The 19,425-nt window shown below is 47.4% G+C and overlaps 1 protein-coding gene across 2 annotated transcripts; it reads left to right on the forward strand.

Moving 5' to 3' along the window:
- The first annotated feature begins 1,582 nt into the window (after nt 1-1,582).
- Nucleotides 1,583-13,807, forward strand: METTL9 (methyltransferase 9, His-X-His N1(pi)-histidine). Of its 2 annotated transcripts, none has more exons than XM_083373153.1 (5): nt 1,583-1,980; nt 7,773-7,963; nt 9,195-9,404; nt 10,898-11,082; nt 13,347-13,807. In XM_083373153.1, the coding sequence occupies exons 1-5, from the start codon at nt 1,804-1,806 to the stop codon at nt 13,550-13,552; spliced, it is 969 nt and encodes a 322-aa protein (XP_083229279.1). In that variant the 5' UTR covers nt 1,583-1,803; the 3' UTR covers nt 13,553-13,807. The 2 variants fall into 2 exon arrangements, with proteins under 2 accessions (XP_083229279.1, XP_083229280.1); XM_083373154.1 differs by having other exon boundaries at nt 13,350-13,807.
- The last annotated feature ends 5,618 nt before the right edge of the window (nt 13,808-19,425 follow it).

Here is a 19,425-nt window from a genome sequence, read left to right on the forward strand (position 1 = left end):
TTTTACAGTACAGCTCAGTTGAGCGAACAAGGCTAAGATACAATTTGCCATATGTAATAACATTATAATGCTTTTTCCCCCTCAGTTATCTGCCAGAATAGTTGCTGATGCCAATGGCTTTTATTTATTTATTGCAACACAAATCATCCTAAAACTATGTTGGCAGAATAAGACAGATCCTAATCAATAGTACATATTGCCCTGGAGTTTGTGCTTTCATAATACAGACTCAATCCCTGTTTGGCATAATTATCCAGTTCTTTTAAAGTTGGCAGTTACGCCAACTCAGCAGTAGGTAACTTTAAATAAAAAAAAACCTGATTTCCCAGTTAAATTTTTGAATAAGTTTGCAATGGAGAGTATGGAAAAGTTCAATATTTTGTAGGTTTTTTAATTTAATTTAATCCATATCATTCTCCTCTTCAGCTTCTTGTGGAATGACGCAGAAACTCACTATCGTCCATTAAGTTTTTCCATTTAAAATAAGAGGCTTTTTTTTTGCAGAACATAAAAGTTTTTGGTTTTTTTTGCTGTGGGCTGCAAGTAATTTCCAGGTGCTTAAAGTTATTGTTCTGTAAAAGTGGTTTTTATTTTTAAACGTGAAGCATGAAAATGAACAGTTAAGAAAAAGTCTCTCAGACAGGTAACAATAGTTCAGCTCCCTTAGGAGCCATCACAGCTGTTCCCATCGTGCAAGTGCAGTGAGACTTCCTTTGAGCGACTTTCTTTCAGGAAAATAAATATTCTATTTTCCCCCACACTAAATAGGAAGAAGCCTCTTCCATCAGACGCCCAAGTGGCTGTTTTGGCGGTGAAAGCTCAAGTCGTTTATCTCATTTTAAAACTCTGGTCCTGCAGGCGGAACCTCCTTGAGTAGGCGCAGTCTATCTGATGAACACTTAAATCGCATATATTTTGATGGCTTTTTCCCTGTGCGTGACAAGGATGGGTTCGTTCAGAGGAAAAAGAGAGACTGGAAAAAAAACCCTGAAAATTATTATTATTATATTTGATGTCCCGGGACATGTGAAAGGGAACCTCCCTGGGCAAGTCAAGTCTACCTTGGGAAATGAGGCGTTGGAAAGGCTCGTTTTATAACAGGGGGTCTTCAAACTTGGCCCTTTGATGACTTGTGGACTTCAACTCCCAGAATTCCTCAGCCCGCATGCCTGGCTGAGGAATTCTGGGAGTTGAAGTCCACAAGACATAAAAGGGCCAAGTTGGAAGATGTCTGTTTTATAACAACGGGGTTTCCCCGCCAGGGAGGAGGGGCGGCTTCGCTTTACGACCGGGGATGGTAGTGGTGGTGGGGGGGGCGAAAAAAAAGGAAGGGAAGGCGTCCGGACGTGCGCGCGCCACGGGAGGCCACGCCCCCCCCTCGACGCGCGCCCCCGCGCAGGGCATTGTGCGACGGGCGGCGCTGCTCGGGCCGCTGCGGGATTGGTGGAGCGGGGCGCGCGCCGGTGCGCAGGCGCGCGGCCGCGCGCGCACCGTCGGCTTCGCGGAAGGAAGGCGGCCCGAGGCGCGCGGCGTCTGCGCGTGCGCGCGGGAGAAAGAGCGACCGGGCGGGCGGGTTGGGCGCGTGCGTGTCCCTGGCCATCCTGTCCGGCCGGGCCCCCCTTCCGCGGGCCTGGGGTTCCGGCTTGGGCTGCGCGCCGGCGAGGGCGCTCAATGGGGAGCTCGGCGCTGGCTCTGGCCGCCGCCGCCGCCATGGAGCAAGGAGGCGGTGGTTGCGGGAGGGGGTGACCGGTCGCCCCGTTCTTCGGTCTGCTCCGCGGCCGCCCCCCCCTCCCCGCCCCCCCCATGAGACTCTGCCTGGCCTGGCTGGGCTGCTGCGCCGTCTCGCTGTGGCTGCTGAGGAGGAGGATGTGGTCTGGCCCCGCGCGCTACCTCCGGAGCCCTTTATCCCGCTCTCTCTACGCGAACATGATGAGCGGCCCCGGGCAGCAGGCGGCGCCGGGCGACAAGGAGAACCAGCAGGTAGGGAGCCCCCCCTCCCCTCCTCTCCCCTCCCCCCCACGAGGGAAAGCGGGGGGGGGTCGGTCTGAAGAGAGAGCCGGGGGGGGCTACCAAGGGTAGACGCCCCCTCCCCCGCCTCCCCTTTGTGGTCTTCATGCGCCCCCTCCCTCCAAGAGCGGAGGGGGAGGGGGCTTCCAGACTTCCAGCTTCTTTTATATTGCATTTCTAAGGTGGTGGGACGGTTTGGGAGAGGGGGGAGGGGGGGAGCCCCTTGCAACTCGAGGGCCCCTCCCTCCCTAAGGGGTTCCTGGAGCTGCCCATCGAGGGGGGACACACGCACACCCCCAACCTGGGCTGTCAAGCCGGGTCTGGCCCCGATTCTCTCTCCCCCACCCCCCCTTTGCTTGGACTCCCAAGCAAAGTCTCTTTCCCACCCCCCTCCCCCAGGTCTAAGAGGGAAGAGAGCCAGAGATATGAAAATGAATTGAAGGGAAGGAAGGAAGGAAGGAAGGAAGGAAGGAAGGAAGGAAGGAAGGAAGGAAGGAAGGAAGGAAGGAGAAAGAGGGAGAAGGAAGGGAGGAAAGAGAGAAGGAGGGAGGGAGGGGAAAGAGGAAGGGGCATAATCTGTGTTGGGGTATTTCTTCTTGCAGAAGAAATCCAGGCACTTGCTTTCCTTCTTGGGAGTACAAGGTAGGAAGGGGGTCCCAAAGGTGCTTTTTCACAAGGCACAGCAGGACTTGTGTGTTTTTTTTTCTTTGAAAAGGTTTCACTTCTCATCCAAGAAGCTGCTTAAAAGGCGGCGGGGGGGGGGGGAGGAGGGAAACCCCAAGAAAGTCCAGTTGCCTTTTTGGGGGAGGGGAAACAAGCACCCTTTGGGACAACCCTGACCTGGATGATGGAGGATCTTCCACAGACAAGGCAGGAAGGTGAATAGTTGCCGGGGTCAAGGACAGGATGGGACAGGGCAGGTGATCCTGGGAGTCCTACCACCTGCCTTCTCCTTTCACCCCTCCAAAATGCTAAGAGCCAGAGCCTGGGAAATGGGCGTGCAGAGAGCAACAATAGCAGCACGTTATCCCAACTGGAAAAGAATAGATCGAATGACACGTCTTTATAGGCTCTATAGGGTGAGAAGCAACTAGGGACAATGTGGGACATTTTCTCAGCCCTCCCCACCCCAGTTTTGTGAGTCTGGAGCAGGAAAGACAAGTGCTGGTGAAGTCCCCTAAGACTTTTCTTTTTTTCTTTTTTTGAAGGCCCGCTTTTCAATTCTCAAATAATTCAGGAACTGGAGGTATTTTTTTTTTTTTTTGCCATGCAAATTCCCCTGTGGTTTGATCACGTCCTGGCACAGCCTAGTTTTTTCCTGTTTGTGCAGAGCAGTCGTGGTGCCCCTGCTGTGGATGGATAATGGGGTGGTATAAATTAGAAGGAAATTAATTTGCATTTCCCCGAATTTTAGTTTGCAAGATCTTGACTTGTGAAAAGGTCGACAGGGATCTTTTTTGTCCTTCCTCTGAAAGCAGTTTGTCCAACTTAGCATTCTCTGGACTACAACTCCCAGCATTCTGAGCCAGTGTAGTATTTGATTGCCAGTGCTTTTACTTTCTATACATCATTAATACCACCTACTCGCCCATGTTTGCATTGTTGTTTTCTTGTTCTCTCACACACATTCTTCATAATCACCCTGTTCGCCTTTTTTTCATTGTTTTTCTCTCTCAGTTCTAACTCCCATGGCTGGCTGGGGAATTCTGGGAGTTGAAGTCCACAAGTCTTAAAATTAGGTACTCTTTTCTGATTCAGTATCCCTGGTCTGGTCCATCTTTTTCTACTTCCTTGTTGTTGTTTTTCTTATAAGTATTCTACATTCAAATATTACGGGAGCTGTATCCGCAAAGGTCTGGACAGCTTCGATCTTACATATATTATTTATACGCCTGACACTTAGTAGTAACTTAATAAGTGCAAATGTTTTCAGGTCTTGAACAAGGCCCAACATCTGCTAGAAAGCGGGAACTTTAAAAGAAACATGATTTATAGGTATTCCACTTGTGCCAGGTAGAGTTGGGCATAAATATTATTTGAAATATCTTGGTATTAGGGGGCCTGGGTGGTCAAAAGGCTGGGGGGGAGCCGAGAAAGGACAGCAGTTATGGATTTGTAAACTGGGTTTCTAAAATGGAATCCACCTTTAGTTTGTTTCACTGAATTAGAGTTGTTATCCTTCAGGCTTGTGATTCTGTTTGGAATGCTATGCTTAATAGAACTTACTGGGTCAGTATGCAAATAGCTGTAATAAGTACCATACATAACAGGTTAAATTGTTAACAAACTACAAGTTTTCCTTGTTAGTTCACCAGGAAAACCTTCTCATGAATGTCTGACTGCATGCTCAATCAATATTCCCACTTGCCTTCTCCTTGCCAGTGTTTTGAAATCCTGTGCTAATTCATCAAAGGAGTGAAAGGATCCTTACATTTGGCTAAAGACTTTTTGATGACCGGCTTGGATTTAATATATATTACTGCAATGTGCAGATTGATCCCAAAAAGGAATTCTGAAGTTTTAACTGATCTAAAGCCAAATAATCAAACAATGAGTTCCCTCTGGAGAATGAAAGATTTAACTAGATCCATGCAGGGTTTATTGGCAACAGTATGTATAGTCATTCACCATTCTTTTTTCTTTTTTTTCCCTGGAATTTTTCTTTTTTACTTCTAAATCTAGTCTACAGCCTTGGGATATGTTCGTGGTCTTCCGTCTAAGTCTTAATAAGGCCTGACAGGATCAACCAAGTCCTGCCAGCTGCGGAAATATTTGCCTAATATGAAGCTTCGACAGCTGTCCTCAGCTTACAACAGTCCATTTAAGTTACAATAGCACCGAAAACAGTAACTTAGGATCGTTTTTCTCACTTAACGACCGTTGCAGCATCCCCCAGGGTCAGGTGATCAAAATCCAGCCACTTGGCAACTGACTCGCATTTATGACGGGTTGCAGCGTCCCGGGGTCACGGGATCCCCTTTTTGCGACCTTCTGACTGACAAAGTCAACGGGGGAGCCAGATTCATTTAACAACCATGTTACTAACTTAACAACTGCAGTGATTCGCTTAACAACCGTGGCAAGACGTGTGATCAAAGGGGGCAAAATTCACTTCAACAAGTGTCTTTCTTGGCCACAGAAATGTTGGGCTAATCAATTGTGGTCGTAAGCCGAGGACCGCCTGTGTAGCAAGTTCTTTGTGTGCGCCTAATCGTCAGGCTTTTCTGTTCATTCTAAATTCATTTTTCTTTTATTGTAAGAGAATGACATCCCGCGCACCGAGTCAGGCTGGCATGTCGGGCTCCTGATCACAATATTAACATCTTACACCGTCTTGTCCCTTCCATCAAATTATCCAGGTGATCATCGAAAGCTATAATTTCTTTCATTATAAACCTGGGGGGAGTAAAAAAAACAAAACACACACACACACACACACACAAAATGCTGTCCTAGAAGACAGCGGGCTTGAAACTTTGGATGTTTGCCTGCATTGTGCCTTTTTCAACCGGTGATGGCAATTCCGCCTTTCGCTGCTAAATTTCGTAGGGCTGGGATCCTTTATATAAAGCAAAGCTCGTCTGATAATCAATCCCTCCCACCCTTTTCAAGAAAAGCACAGAAGACTTACTAGCTTTTATAGAAGATAATTAGAACAGCAGGAAACCCTACAATCGGAGATTAATACATTTCCTGACAAGGAACAGGAAGAGCTGTAAAATGGCCCGGCTGACGTTTGGAAGATGGCTTGAAACAGCCTGATTCTGGTAGCCCCATCTAGGTCAGAAAGCGGTGGGGTGGGGGTGGGGGAGAGAGAGAGAAACATCCCATCAGGAGTGATCAGTTGTGGGCCAGCCGTTGGACTCTAGGTTTGGCCACAGCCGAAAGATAACGAAATGCACGGAGGGACTGTAATTCCTAATTTGAATTCAAAATAACAAATCAGATTTTAAGACGCATCCTGTCCCCAGCCCCCCGCTGGTTTTTTGGGGACTGCAAAAGACTTCAGCTTGCCGAGAACGTGAAATGGGTTGGTCCTCGACTTAACGGCCACAAGTGAGCTCAAAAGTTTCCGCTGCTGAGCGAAACGTTCGTTAAGCGAGCTTTGACCCCATTTGCAACCTTCCTTGCCACAGTTGTTAAGTGAACGACTGGACTTGCTAAGTTAGTAACACGGTTTTGTTCACCTGGTGAGTCGGTTGCCAAGTGCCTGAAGTTTGTTCACGGGACCACACACAGTCGCAAGTGTGAAAAATGGTCCTAAAGTCAGTTTTCTCCGCGCCGTTGTGACTTTGAACAGTCACTAAATGAGCTATTCTAAGTTGAGGACTACTTACAACCTAATCGACAGACGAAACTTTTATTGCATACCTTGATGCAGGTCTGGCTGATTTTACTGCGAATACAAGCTGCAAACCTGCTGGAGTAGATTCCTAAACAATAGTAAGGAAAATAGCCATTTTTGCCGATTAAATTATCAACTAAAGTTCAAAAGAGGCTTCTTTGCCTTGCCTTACTCTTTCTACCTATAGCCTAGTAAGTATTCTTACCTACTCTTGACTTGCAGCTCATCTCAACCTCTTAGACACAGGAGCGGATTTATTTTTATTCGTTTGCTAAATTTATTGGCCGCCTATCTCGCCCTGGGGCTGTCGGATCGACTGGATTTTCAGCGTTGACCTTTGACAGCTGCTTGAGATGTTGAGAGCCGAATGGAATTGGAACTGGGTGCCTTATCTCTTAAGTTATAGGGTTACCCACTCTCTGCCCACCGAACCTTTTTGATGGACAGCTGGGGAATTCTGGGCATTGAAGTCCACACTTCTTAAAACGGCCAGGACTGAGAAATGCTGCTGTAGATGTCTAAAGGTTGTTTCATGGCATCTGGACTAATTTTTGTAGAGGTTTCGCTGCTCATCTAAGCAGTTTCATCACTCATAGGCAGCGAGTCGCTGGACTGTACCAACTCCTCTACCACAACCAGCTCGGCTTTCCTCCCCCAACTCTGTAGATGGTAAATGCTGGGCTTTTCAGCATACAAAGCCTATGCTTGCCATTGTATTGCGATTCTTTATATATATATAAATAATATATATTATATGTAATATATGGGTCTTTGGTCATTTGGGTTTTTTCCCACGTAGAATTGAAGGTGTAGGAGCAACGTTTCGACGGAATCCCATCCGTCATCCTCAGGCTGGTGGCTTCAGCTTCCTTCTTCTGGGAGAAGCATGTGTATTATATATATATATATAGTACACACACACACACACACACACACACACACACACACACACACACACACAAAAAGAGAGAGAGAGTGTGTGTAAGTGTTATTTTAAAAACTCCTAACCCTAACCCCGACCCTATTTCTAATGCTATAAAAATTAATAATATTATTAATTTTTATAGGAATAGGGTTAGGGTCGGGGTTAGGGTTAGGATTTTTAAAAATAACATTCTTAGCATTTAGCAAACAGCATGTTGTCTGGGTTGGTGTGTTTAAAAAACAATGAATAATAGTTTCCATCAACAATACATTAATTAATCGCTCGGTAGTCTTTTTACTAATATATATTCAGAGGTCACACGTTCCTTTCTCTCTGACTCGTTTTTCGAGCTGTTGATAAAAATGATCCCACATTCTAAAAGACGCCGAGTCTTCTTTCTCTTTGATCTTTGGATTGCGATGCTTGCTCCATCCGATGCTCCTCCTGGTTTGGCAGAACTGAAATAACGAGCCTTTTATCTCTTCCTCCTTCTAGTGGTATCTGTGCAATACGGAACAATTGTGCGAAACACTTCAGCCTATCTTCATCCAGAGTTACCTTGACCAAGGGACACGGATCTTTTTAAACAATAGCATTGAGAAATCTGGCTGGTTATTCATTCAACTTTATCATTCCTTTGTATCCTCTGTTTTCAGCCTATTCATGTCCAGGACGTCTATCAATGGGTGAGTGTAAGCTATTAGCCTCTTTGGGTTTGATTTTTTAAAAAAAAAATAATAATAATCGATTTTGCATATATTCAGTTACTACCGGTAGTTGACTAGCTAGGAACGGCATCAACAACAACAAAAAAAAAAACCCATTACTAATAGTCCTCGACTTAGTGACCCCAGTTGAGCCCCAAATTTCCCTGGCTAAGCAAGACAGTTATTAAGTTAGGTTTGCCCCGTTTTACGACCTTTCTTGCCACAGTCGTTAACCGAGTCGCTGCCATTGTTCAGTTCGTAACAGGGCTAAGCGTTCCCCCTTGACTTTGCGCGTCAGAAAGTCGCAAAAGAGGATCACAGGACACTGCACCCGTCCTAAATCAAGAGAGAGAATTTTGATCACTCGACCCAAGCGGTCGTAAGTGTGAAAGTCGGTCATAAGTCACTTTTTTCAGTGCCGTTGTGTACTTGGAGTGGTCACTCGAGAACTGTTGCAACTTGAAGACTACCTGCACATGTCTGGAGGACTTCTGTGCCCCCTCTAATTAACAGAAAAATAATAATTTCTGAAAGGAAATGGGCAGTTTTTATGGGGAGGTATATTTATTTGAGGGACGCGATGGCTCAGTGGGTTAGGACGCTGAGCTTGTCGATCAGAAGGTCGGCAGTTTGGCGGGTCGAATCCCGAGTGCCGCGTAGCAGAGTGAGCGCCTGTTACTCGTCCCAGCTTCTGCCAACCTAGCAGTTCGAAAGCACGTAAAAAGGCAAGTAGAAAAATAGGGACCACTGCGGTGGGAAGGTAACAGCGTTCCGTGCGCCTTTGGCGTCTAGTCATGCCGGCCACATGACCACAGAGACGTCCTCGGACAAGCACTGGCTCTTCGGCTTTGAAACGGAGATGAGCACCGGCCCCTAGAGTTGGAAACGACTAGCACACGTGTGCGGGGGAACCTTTACCTTTATATTTATTTGGGCGCTGTGTCCAGCCAAGCTTGAAAACGTTTACTGGCCCTGGATAGAAACATGGTGATACTCGTGGGCTCAATTGCGGTCGTAAGTCGAGGACCCCCTGTATAACTTTTGAGAGATGACTCAATGTCTTGTTTAAGTCTCGAGAAGGCTTTTTCTTCTGCTCTAGTTTCTCGGTAACGATAAGTCCCCTTCGTGTCCCCTACGTTGAGGAAAAGCGTGGCCTCCCTTTTGCCCCCCCTCGAAGGAAACTCACCTCTCCCCATCTTTAACCTTTCAGCTTGCTGGAAAGAGGTTCCATGTTTGTGTTTTCACCTGAACAATTTCAGAGACTGCTCAAAATCAACCCAGACTGGAAGTCGCGTCGGCTTCTCGATTTAGGAGCCGGAGATGGTGAAGTCACCAAAGTCATGAGTCCCCACTTTGAAGAAACCTACGTGACCGAGTTGTCTGAGACCATGATTTGGCAGCTTCAAAAGAAGAAATACAGGTAAATGATCCTACGTCAACAAGAGTCGCTCCAAAACAAATATTGAGCCTTGGTGGAGCAGTGGGCTGATGCCTCCTTAAGTAACACCAGCTGCCTGCAATTAGTGCAGGTTCGAGTCCCACCAGGCTCAAGGTTGACTCAGCCTTCCATCCTTCCCAGGTAGGTAAAATGAGGACCCAGATTGTTGGGGGCAATAAGCTGACTTTGTAATAATGCCCCTGGGGGGGTGTGTGAAAGCCCTAATAAGCAGGCATATACATAGAATGAAGGCTACTGCTAAGCTTGTAAGCCGCCCTGAGTCTTCGGAGAAGGGCGGGATATAAATGGAATTAAAATTAAAAAAAAATAAATAAATTCTTCGTTCTCGAGCCTGTGGGTGTCCTTGCGTGTTTTCTACAGATGATATAAGAAAATGAGGTGGTGGGGCGGGGGGAGGAAATCCAAGGAGACAATTCCCTTGTTCCTTGCCCTCAAACCAATAAACAGAAAGAGGCAGGATTTTGCAGTTAAAAGGGGGGGGGAAACCCTTCCGAATTTCTAGCGCTTCAACTCGAGGCTTGCTGGCTGGGTAATTTTGGGAGCTGAAGTCCAAATATCTTAAAGTTGCTGAGGTTGAAAAGCACTGCTCTGTCCACCCTGGCCTCCACACCTGGGCCTCTCCATCACAGCCTCCACACCTGGGCCTCTCCACTCTGGCCTCCACACCTGGGCCTCTCCATCACAGCCTCCACATTTGAGCCTCTCCATCACAGCCTCCACACCTGGGCCTTTCCATCACAGCCTCCACACCTGGGCCTCTCCATCACAGCCTCCACACCTGAGCCTCTCCATCACAGCCTCCACACCTGGGCCTCTCCATCACAGCCTCCACACCTGGGCCTCTCCATCACAGCCTCCACACTTGGGCCTCTCCATCACAGCCTCCACACTTGGGCCTCTCCATCACAGCCTCCACACCTGGGCCTCTCCATCACAGCTTCCACACCTGGGCCTCTCCATCACAGCCTCAACACCTGGGCCTCTCCATCACAGCCTCCACACCTGGGCCTCTCCATCACAGCCTCCACACCTGGGCCTCTCCACTCTGGCCTCCACACCTGGGCCTCTCCATCACAGCCTCCATACCTGGGCCTCTCCATCACAGACTCCACACCTGGGCCTCTCCATCACAGCCTCCACACCTGGGCTGGTCTGTCTCTCCTCCCACCAACCCAGCTCTTTTGCCTGCTTCTCTGTTTCCGTCTTCCATTTAAGCTTCCATTTGGCCAATAGCTAAGAGAAGAACCGTTTGATCATCAGGGAGGACTGTGTGGCCTTCTCCGAGCCTGTTGAACTTCCGCCTTCCCACCAGCAACGCCAACGGGGAAAGCTATTCGGAGTTGTTGTGACTCCCTCACTTCCTCCTTGGGTTGAGTGAGAAGTGAAGGATCCACATTCCACCAGGTATAACCCTGTGCCTTTGTGTCCCCCCCCCTCCCCACCCCCCTTGGCAGGGTGCTTGGCATCAATGAATGGCAGAACACGGGATTCCAGTATGACGTCATCAGTTGCTTGAACCTGCTGGATCGCTGTGACCAGCCACTGACGGTCTTAAAAGATATCAGGAGCGTGCTGGAACCGACGAGCGGCCGAGTCATCCTGGCTCTAGTTTTGCCTTTTCATCCCTACGTGGAAAATGGTAAGGTCTGCCAAATACAGGTATTCCTTGACTCAGAGCCATTCGTTTAGTGACTGTCCGAAGTTACAACAACACTCAAAACACCGGACTTAACGGCCGTTCTTCACACGATCGGTGCAGGCACCCCCACCGTCACGCCATCCAAATTCAGATGCTCGGCAACTGGCATGTACTTATGCCTGTTGCGCTCCCCCAGGGTCGTGTGAGAGTCACCTGCCGTCTTCCCAGCTGGCTCCCGACAAGCAGAGTCAACAGGCGAGGCCAGATTCTCCCTAACGACCGCAGGATTCACTTAATAGCTGCACTTCTCTTTAACAACGGTGGCAAAAGAGGTTGTAAAATGCGGCTGACTCATTTAACAACAGCCTTGCTTAGCAGTGGAAATTTTGGGCTCAGTTGTGGCCGTAAGTCGAGGGTTTCCTGGAGTCAAATGATAATAATAATAGCAGTACCACTTGAACACCATTGGCATTGACAAATTCGCCATTAGTCAATTGCAAAAGGCGGCCTTATTAGGAACTGCTTCCATCCTGCGACAATGTCTGTAATAGCATCAAACGTCCACATCTGCCTATTCCAGGTCCTTGGTAAGGACTCAATAAGTAGACAAAAATGCCAAATCCAGTCTGAATATCTGTCTGGCTGTGCGATGATCAATAATAATAATAATAATAATAATAATAATAATAATAATAATAATAATAATAATAATAATAATAATAATAATAATAACGCCAGCAACCCATGTCAACCGTTAGTTCCAGTCAATTTGAATGTTCAGTTGATTGAGGTTCATGTTTAATGAATGAAAGTTTTATTATAATAATAATAAAGTTGGAAGGGACCTTGGAGGTCATCTAGTCCAACCCCCTGCTCAGGCAGGAAACCCTATACTATGTCAGAAAAATGGCTGTCCAGTCTCTTCTTAAAAACTTCCAGAGTTGGAGCATTCACCACCTCTGGAGGCAAAGCTGTTCCACTGGCTAATTGTCCTCACTGTCAGTAAATTTCTCCTTAGTTCCAGGTTGCTTCTCTCCTTGGTTAGTTTCCACCTGTTGCTTCTTGAAGTCTTGTCAGCTTTTATCCAGCCCCAATTTAGTGATGACTGCTAGCCAGTTAGATTCTCACGTATAGATCGCGACAATAATTTATCTGTGCTTTGAACCCGTGGCACGATCCTGGTTATTTGCGCCCGGCAAATCCTACCTGATTGACCGCCCTGGTGTCTTTTCTTGCAGTCCCATAATTAAACAGTGCCCATTTCTGTTGTAATTCTGCTCACGGCATCCATGTTGTGTTCACCGTCCCCCTTGTAAACGGCAACTAACGAAAGCTTGACCGTTAGTCGAGCCATTTCTTGCCCACAGGCTGCAACGACAAATCACCTCTGCTTTGAACCCGTGGCACGATCCTGGTTATTTGCGCCTGGCAAATCCTACCTGATTGACACCCCACCCCACCCCAGTGTCTTTTCTTGCAATCCCAGAATCACACCATCTCCATTTCTCTTTTACCGTATTTTCCGGTGTATAAGACGACTGGGCGTATAAGACGACCCCCTACATTTCCTGTTAAATTATAGGGTTTGGGCTATACTCGCCGTATAATACTACCCCTCTTCCAACGCACACCAAATAAAAATTAAAAAACATCAGATTTGATTTTAATATGGTAATTTTAATTCAAATGCTTATGACATGCAGGTACTTAGTAGGAAAACTGTCACTTATAAACATAAGGCTGTTTGTCATCAAACATGTAAACATAAAACAGTGCAAGTGGATTAAACTTTTCTTAATTCACTCTAAAGCTTTCCCTGCGCAGACCAAATGGGAGATCCGCTCCAGGTTTTCCAGCCCGCCCGCCCAGTTCCTGAGTCAAATGTGTCCTTAGAGCTAAGCAGCTGCTCTGACTGCTGCATTCCCCACCTGCCTTTCAAGTTGGGATAGACTGCAGCTGCTCTTTCAACTTGAGAAGGAAAGACGCCCAGACCCCAGCCTGTAAAAAATCACAGACTGCAGCTTCTTCTCCAATTGGTCCCACTTTCCCTGCGCAGAACACATGGGAGATCTGCTCCAGGTTTTCCAGCCAGCCTTGTCCCTAAAGTTTCAGCACCCGGTGTATAAGACGACCCCTGACTTGAGAAGTTTTTCATGGGTTAAAAAGTCGTCTTATACGCCAGAAAGTACGGTAATTCCGCTGGCAGCATCCTCCCTCCCTCCCTCCCGCAAGCAGCAACTTAACAGAAGCCTCTGTTCTCCCAGTAGGTGGCAAGTGGGATAAACCATCCGAAATTTTGGAAATCAAAGGACAGACGTGGGAGGAGCAGGTGAACAGCCTGCCGGAGGTCCTCAAGAAAGCCGGTTTCGTCATCGAAGCCTTCACTAGACTACCGTACTTGTGCGAAGGCGACATGTACAACGACTATTACGTCCTGGACGACGCGGTCTTCGTTCTCAGGCCCATCTGAATCGGATCCTTGGGGAGTCCAGCCGGAGGCCACCAGCAAGCGGGAACATTTCGATTCTTCGTCTGGGTTTTTTTTGTTTTGTTTGTTTTTGGTCGATTCGGTGGTTTCGTTTTGAATTTTACGATTCCTCCCCCGTCAAGAGGATGGGATTTTTGTGGTTGTCTAATCTCAGTGGACTTCTTGAACTGATAATTTTTTTAAAAAAAAAAAATACTAATTTCTTCGGAACACCCTCCTTTTTCTCCTTTTTTTTTTTTTTTTAAAAAAAGACATCTTTGATAAAAAAAAGATCAAGAGTTCTTCTCTCCCGCGAAGGTTTCTTAAAACCCAGGACGTGTCTGATGAAATGGAAATATTTTTATACCTAGCCGTTTAGGACTACTGATCCAAGTAGTTGCCAAGAAATAACACCCAGCCCAGCCGGGTTTTGTTGTTTCTCCTCAAGGACGCAAAAAGCGAAGCGCCTCAACTTGAAATCTGGGTTGGTCAAAAGTCGGGCTAGACTGGTTTTTTATTATTATTATTAATTATTATTATTATTTTTCCTTCCTTCCGTGTTCCTGAAATAATTTGATCTGTTGGTCTTCAGCACATGTTTTTAATCACGCTAATAAAACTTTTTTTTTTTTGGAGGTGGTGCTAAAAGCTTCCTTTAGCCGAAAAGGGGGGGGGGATTCAGTTACATTTGGAGATGAAGAGAGGGAGAAGGGGGGTGTGGATGGACAGACAGATGGACACGCAAAGGGCCTTGAGATGAATTGATCAGGTCAGCCCTTGACTGGCAGCCATGTGTGTTTAGCAAATATTCAGAGGTAAAAATGACGCTGAAATAAAGTGATGCACGGTTCTTGCGTTGATGAACATTGCAAGAATCCCAACGGCCGTGTAATCAAAATTCGGCCCCTTGTCAACCAGCCTGTGTTTATTTATTTATTTTTAATTTTAATTCCATTTATATCCTGCCCTTCTCCGAAGACTCAGGGAGGCTTACAAGCTTAGCAGTAGCCTTCATTCTATGTATATGCCTGCTTATTACCACTTTCACACACACACCCAAGGGGCATTATTACAAAGTCAGCTTAATTGCCCCCAACAATCTGGGTCCTCATTTTACCTACCTGGGAAGGATGGAAGGCTGAGTCAACCTTGAGCCTGGTGGGACTCGAACCAGCACTAATTTCAGGCAGCTGGTGTTACTTAAGGAGGCATTAGCCCACTGCTCCACCAAGGCTCAGGCAGGAAATCCTATTAACCGTTTGCAACGGTCGTAGCCTCCTAGTGTGTACGTGTGTGTGTGTGACACAATTACTGCTTGCTATCTTCCCATCCGGCTTCTGGCAAAGTCATTGGGGGTTGGGGGTAAGCCAGATTCCCTTAATGACCCCCGCGTGATTCAAACGACTGCAGCGATTCATTTAACAACTGTGGCAAAAAAAGGGGGGGAGGTCTTAAGATCAGGCGCTACTGACTTAAAACCCGCCTTGCTTAGCAATGGGAATTCTGATCCCAACTGTGGTTGCAAGTCGAGAGAAAGTTTGTAGGGTCAACTTCAAACCATTGAAAAGCGGCCTTCAAGCGTATCGGGGGGAGGGAGCAGGCTGTGGGGGCAACTTCCAGGGCTGTGAAACGAGCGTCCTAAACCAGGGTTTTTCAACCAGTGGTACGGGTACCACCCGTGGTACATTGGCACCTGGCAGGAGGTACGCAGCCATCCTGGGAAAGTGGTAGCCGGGGAGGGGAATGAGCTGACCCGGGGGCAGCACCGCACAAGCCTGAGCGAGAGACGGCTGGAGCTGCAGGGCTGTCAGGGCTCAGCGGAAGCGCCAGGATCAGCACCAGGATCCAGCTGGAGCTCGGCGCCGATCCCGGCGCTTCTGCTGAGCCCAGAAGAAGCGCCGATCAGCTGGAATGTTGCAGCATCTCCAGAGTCTTGTGATTTACATCCAGATGCTTGGCAACCGATTCATATTTATGACGGTCACAGTGTCCCAGGGTCATGGGAAGTGACCAAAACCTGCTGCAACCACCCAGCAGAGGGGGGGGCAATAAAAACCCAACACCCCCACCCCACCCCCCGCTGCCAATCCTCAACAGAAATGCTCACAATGAAAACCTTGGACAGGAGGAAGAGCGCCACCGGGCGGAGCAGGCAGGCATTTTGCTCGGCTGTGGCTTGCGGGGGGGGGGCACTTTTTCAGTGCCATTGTAACTTCGAACAGTCACTAAGCGAGCTGTTGTAAGTCGAGGACTGCCTGTACTTTATCATCTTTTTCCTTTTTTGGGGGGGGGGGGTCATCAAGTTTTTGACACCTTGTCAGGCGACCGGTGGTAGTCGGATGTTGCCATATCCTAAAAGTGGCACAATGGCTGAAAAGGTTGAAAAGCCCTGATCCAGGTCATGGTTATCCCCAAGGTGGGGTGGGTTTTTTTTGAACTTTCTGTTTTTCCAAAGTCCAGTTGCCTTTTGGAAAAGAAAAGGAAAGAAAAAAAAGCAACTTTAGGGAGAAAATGTTTTGCCTAAATTTAATAACAACCACGACAGTCATAAGAGTTGGAAGGGACCTTGGAGGTCTTCTAGTCCAACCCCCTGCTCAGGCAGGAAACCCTATTAACCGTTTCAGACAAATTTGATTCTGGAGAAGTGGAGCCAATTCCCGCGTTTGCACAGAATGCCCACCTGTCAGCTCCCTTTCCAGGCTGCAAAAAAAAGGAAATAGAACTCCACTCCTTTGCACTCTCGGTTCTCTATCTTCCCCCTAGGGGGCGCCAGAGCTCAGGATTTGCAATCTTTGCTGAATTTGCTAACTTGGCTTGAAATATGTAAGCTAGTCACCCTCTGCTGGACAAGCCAAAAGCAAGCCAGCCTCAGACTGGCAAAGCCACTCTGCCTCCTCGGCTGTGAAGGCGTTCTTCCTTTGCTAATAATAATAATAAGTTGGAAGGGACCTTGGAGGTCATCTAGCCCAACCCCCTGCTCAGGCAGGAAACCCTATACCATTCCAGACAAATGGCTGGCCAGTCTCTTCTTAAAAACGTCCAGCGTTGGAGCATTCACCGCTTCTGGAGGCAATTTGTTCCACTGGTTAATTGTTCTCACTGTCAGGAAATTTCTCCTTAGTTCTAGGTTGCTTCTCTCCTTGGTTAGTTTCCATCCGTTGCTTCTTGTCCTGCTTTCGGGTGCTTTGGAGAACAGCTTGACTGCCTCTTCTTTGGGGCAGCCCCTGAGATACTGGAACACTGAACAGAATAAGAGAGTCGGAAGGGACATTGGAGGTCATCTAGTCCAGCCCCCTGCTCAGGCAGGAGAGCCTATACCATTTCAGACAAATGCCCGTCCAGTCTCTCCTTAAAAACTTCCAGCGTTGGAGCATTCACCACCTCTGGAGGCAGGTTGTTCCACTGGTTAATTGTTCTCACTGTTAGGAAGTTTCTCCTTAGTTCTAGGTTGCTTCTCTCCTTGACTCCATCTGTTGCTTCTTGTCCTGCCTTCAGGGGCTTTGGAGAATAGCTTGACTCCCTCTTCTTTGGGGCAGCCCCTGAGATACTGGAACACTGCTATCATGTCACCCCTCACCCTTCTCTTCATTAAACTACACATCCCCAATTCCAGCAACCGTTCCCTATATGGGATGGTTGGCGGCTGGCCCCGAAGCAAACCACGAATAAGCCACAAATACCCCAAGCAAGCTGTTTAATCCCTGTGGGCTGCAGCCACCTCTGCAGTTAGGAAATCCATAATGCGGTGAATCAATGCTGTGCGCTGAACGTATCATTTCAATGCCATTATAGCGCTATGTCTCCAAGCCCGTTATCAAAGCTTCTTCCTTTCTTCCCTCTCTCTTCTTTTTCTCTTTCCTCCTTCCTCTCCTCCTCCTCCTCCTCGTTCCCTTCTCCTTTTTCCTCTCTTCTATCACCCTTCCCCTTCTTCCTCCTATCTCTCTTCTCCTTTTTTCCCTCCTCTTTTCAACTTCCCCTCCTCCTCCTCCTCCTCCTCCTCCTCCTCCTCCTCCTCCCCCTCCTCTTTCTTTCTTGACCCCTCCCCACCATCCTCTTTCTATCATCGCCTTTCTTTCTCGCTGGAGAGAGCTGCGCTTTCGCCAGCCACCTGTTCTTCCCTGCAAACTCTTGATCTGAGAAGCGCTTTAAACTTCAGGTGAGTCAAACATTAATATTCATCGCCTCACTTTTGGTGGAAGGAGAGGAAACCGTCCTTTGGGGGCGAATAATTGGAAGGATGCTTCAGAGTGGAGAAATCTTTCTTCAATGTTGTTGGCCGTTTTATTCCTGGGATGTTGATCGGTCTGATACAGCTCGATGCTTTGGAGGGAGTTGTGCCCCCACCCCCCAAAAAAATATAAAAGTGGGGTGTGTGTGTTTTTTTCCTTGCCTCAGATGATTCAAGGGGGATCTGCTCAACATTAATCAAGTCCTCTGCTTTCCCTTTAGTTTAAAAAGTTTGTTTTTCTATCGGGATAGTAAAGGATAAAGAGATTTCGCAGAGACATAAGTTTCTTCCAATTAATGGCACGGATCTCCACAATTCATTTTCCTTCCTGGCCCTTCCGGCTAACGAAGGGTAATTAAGGAACAGTGTTAGGAAAATGCCATAATGTTTTCCCGAAGGTACCCATAAAAAAAACGTAAGTAACCAAGCCATTTTTCCCCCCACATGGAGATATTTAAGAAATAAAGGATCACATGGATTCACGCACTGTACTGTCATATCTGTGGTTTCTTGCAACTAGCTTTGTGTGAATTCAGCCTCTGTCTTGATAACAATGGTTTGTAAGTTAGCAAGATTTGCAAAACCAGCTGAGATTTGAAGCTTATTTAATATCCTGCCTTTAACAAGAACCGTTGATTGACGTATTGTGCGATCCTCATTAACTCTTTGCTGAAGCTCCTTCCGGAGGTTCGCGTATCAGACTAAAGCAAGATTAAACATGGTTTTGTGGCTTAGCAAGAGAACCCCAAACCAGCTTAAAAAGTGCAACCCCCTTGGCTGCCTGTCAGAAGCGTCAGCTCAAGATGAAGAGTGAGAAAACATAAACCCCAGATTTTATTAGGCTCTTCAGCTCTGAATGACTAACACAGGTCAATAATAGAGGAATGTTGCCTAGGGCAAAAAAGGTTGAGGACTAGAAGCTTGGAAGGCACTGTTTGCCAGGTTGTACCCGCGACTCCTGGAAATGCAGCTCATCAGTAAAGGCCTTAGGATGTCAAGATAAATAGGCATCGGTGCTCACGTGAAAAACACAGCAATGTTCAGTGTTTCAGAGACCTGAAATCCTTTACATCAGTCTTTCTCTACCTCAGCAGCTTCAAGATACGTGGACTTCAACTCCCAGAATTCCCCAGCTAGGATTCTTTTAAGAGGTGGAGATTTCGACTCCCAGAATTCCCCAGCCAACATGGCGTGATAGTTGAGGGGATTAGATTTGGTTTCTGCAAACGAAATCCGAAATCTGAAATCCGAAGCTTTGCGTCTAAGTAAAAACACACACACCCCTCCCTGCGGGTGTCTTTGAAAGATTGTTAAGCCGCGCCGGGTAATTCCAAACCTCCTCCTAAAATGAATAAGGCAAAGTCTGCCACAAACACACAACTAAGCTCATTGTTAGGGCAACTGGACACTTAGACACAGTAGAGCCGTATTGGAGAAATCCCCACGGAGCAACTTGGAAAAGCAACTCCAGGAGGGGTGGGGGTGGGGCTGCTAACGCGGGCGGGAGAAGATCTTAAAACCAGGCTGGTTCCCGGGATCGCACAAAAGGTTCAGGAGATCCTTGGCTCCGTTCCCACGTTCTTCAGCCCCACCGAGGCCCAACCCTTTTGTTGGCAGGGATGATGGGCAGAGAAGGGGTTCCTTGAGG

This window comes from Vipera ursinii, assembly GCF_947247035.1.
Source record: "Vipera ursinii genome assembly, chromosome: 13".
NCBI lineage: Eukaryota > Metazoa > Chordata > Lepidosauria > Squamata > Viperidae > Vipera > Vipera ursinii.

Bases quoted from the DNA above. Each gene is read 5' to 3' on its own strand.
- METTL9 (XM_083373153.1), top strand. From the start codon at position 1,804: ATGAGACTCTGCCTGGCCTGGCTGGGCTGCTGCGCCGTCTCGCTGTGG. The intron at 9,405-10,897 runs GTAAATGATCCT...CCCCCTTGGCAG, and splicing joins CTTCAAAAGAAGAAATACAG to GGTGCTTGGCATCAATGAAT. The intron at 11,083-13,346 runs GTAAGGTCTGCC...CTGTTCTCCCAG, and splicing joins TCATCCCTACGTGGAAAATG to TAGGTGGCAAGTGGGATAAA.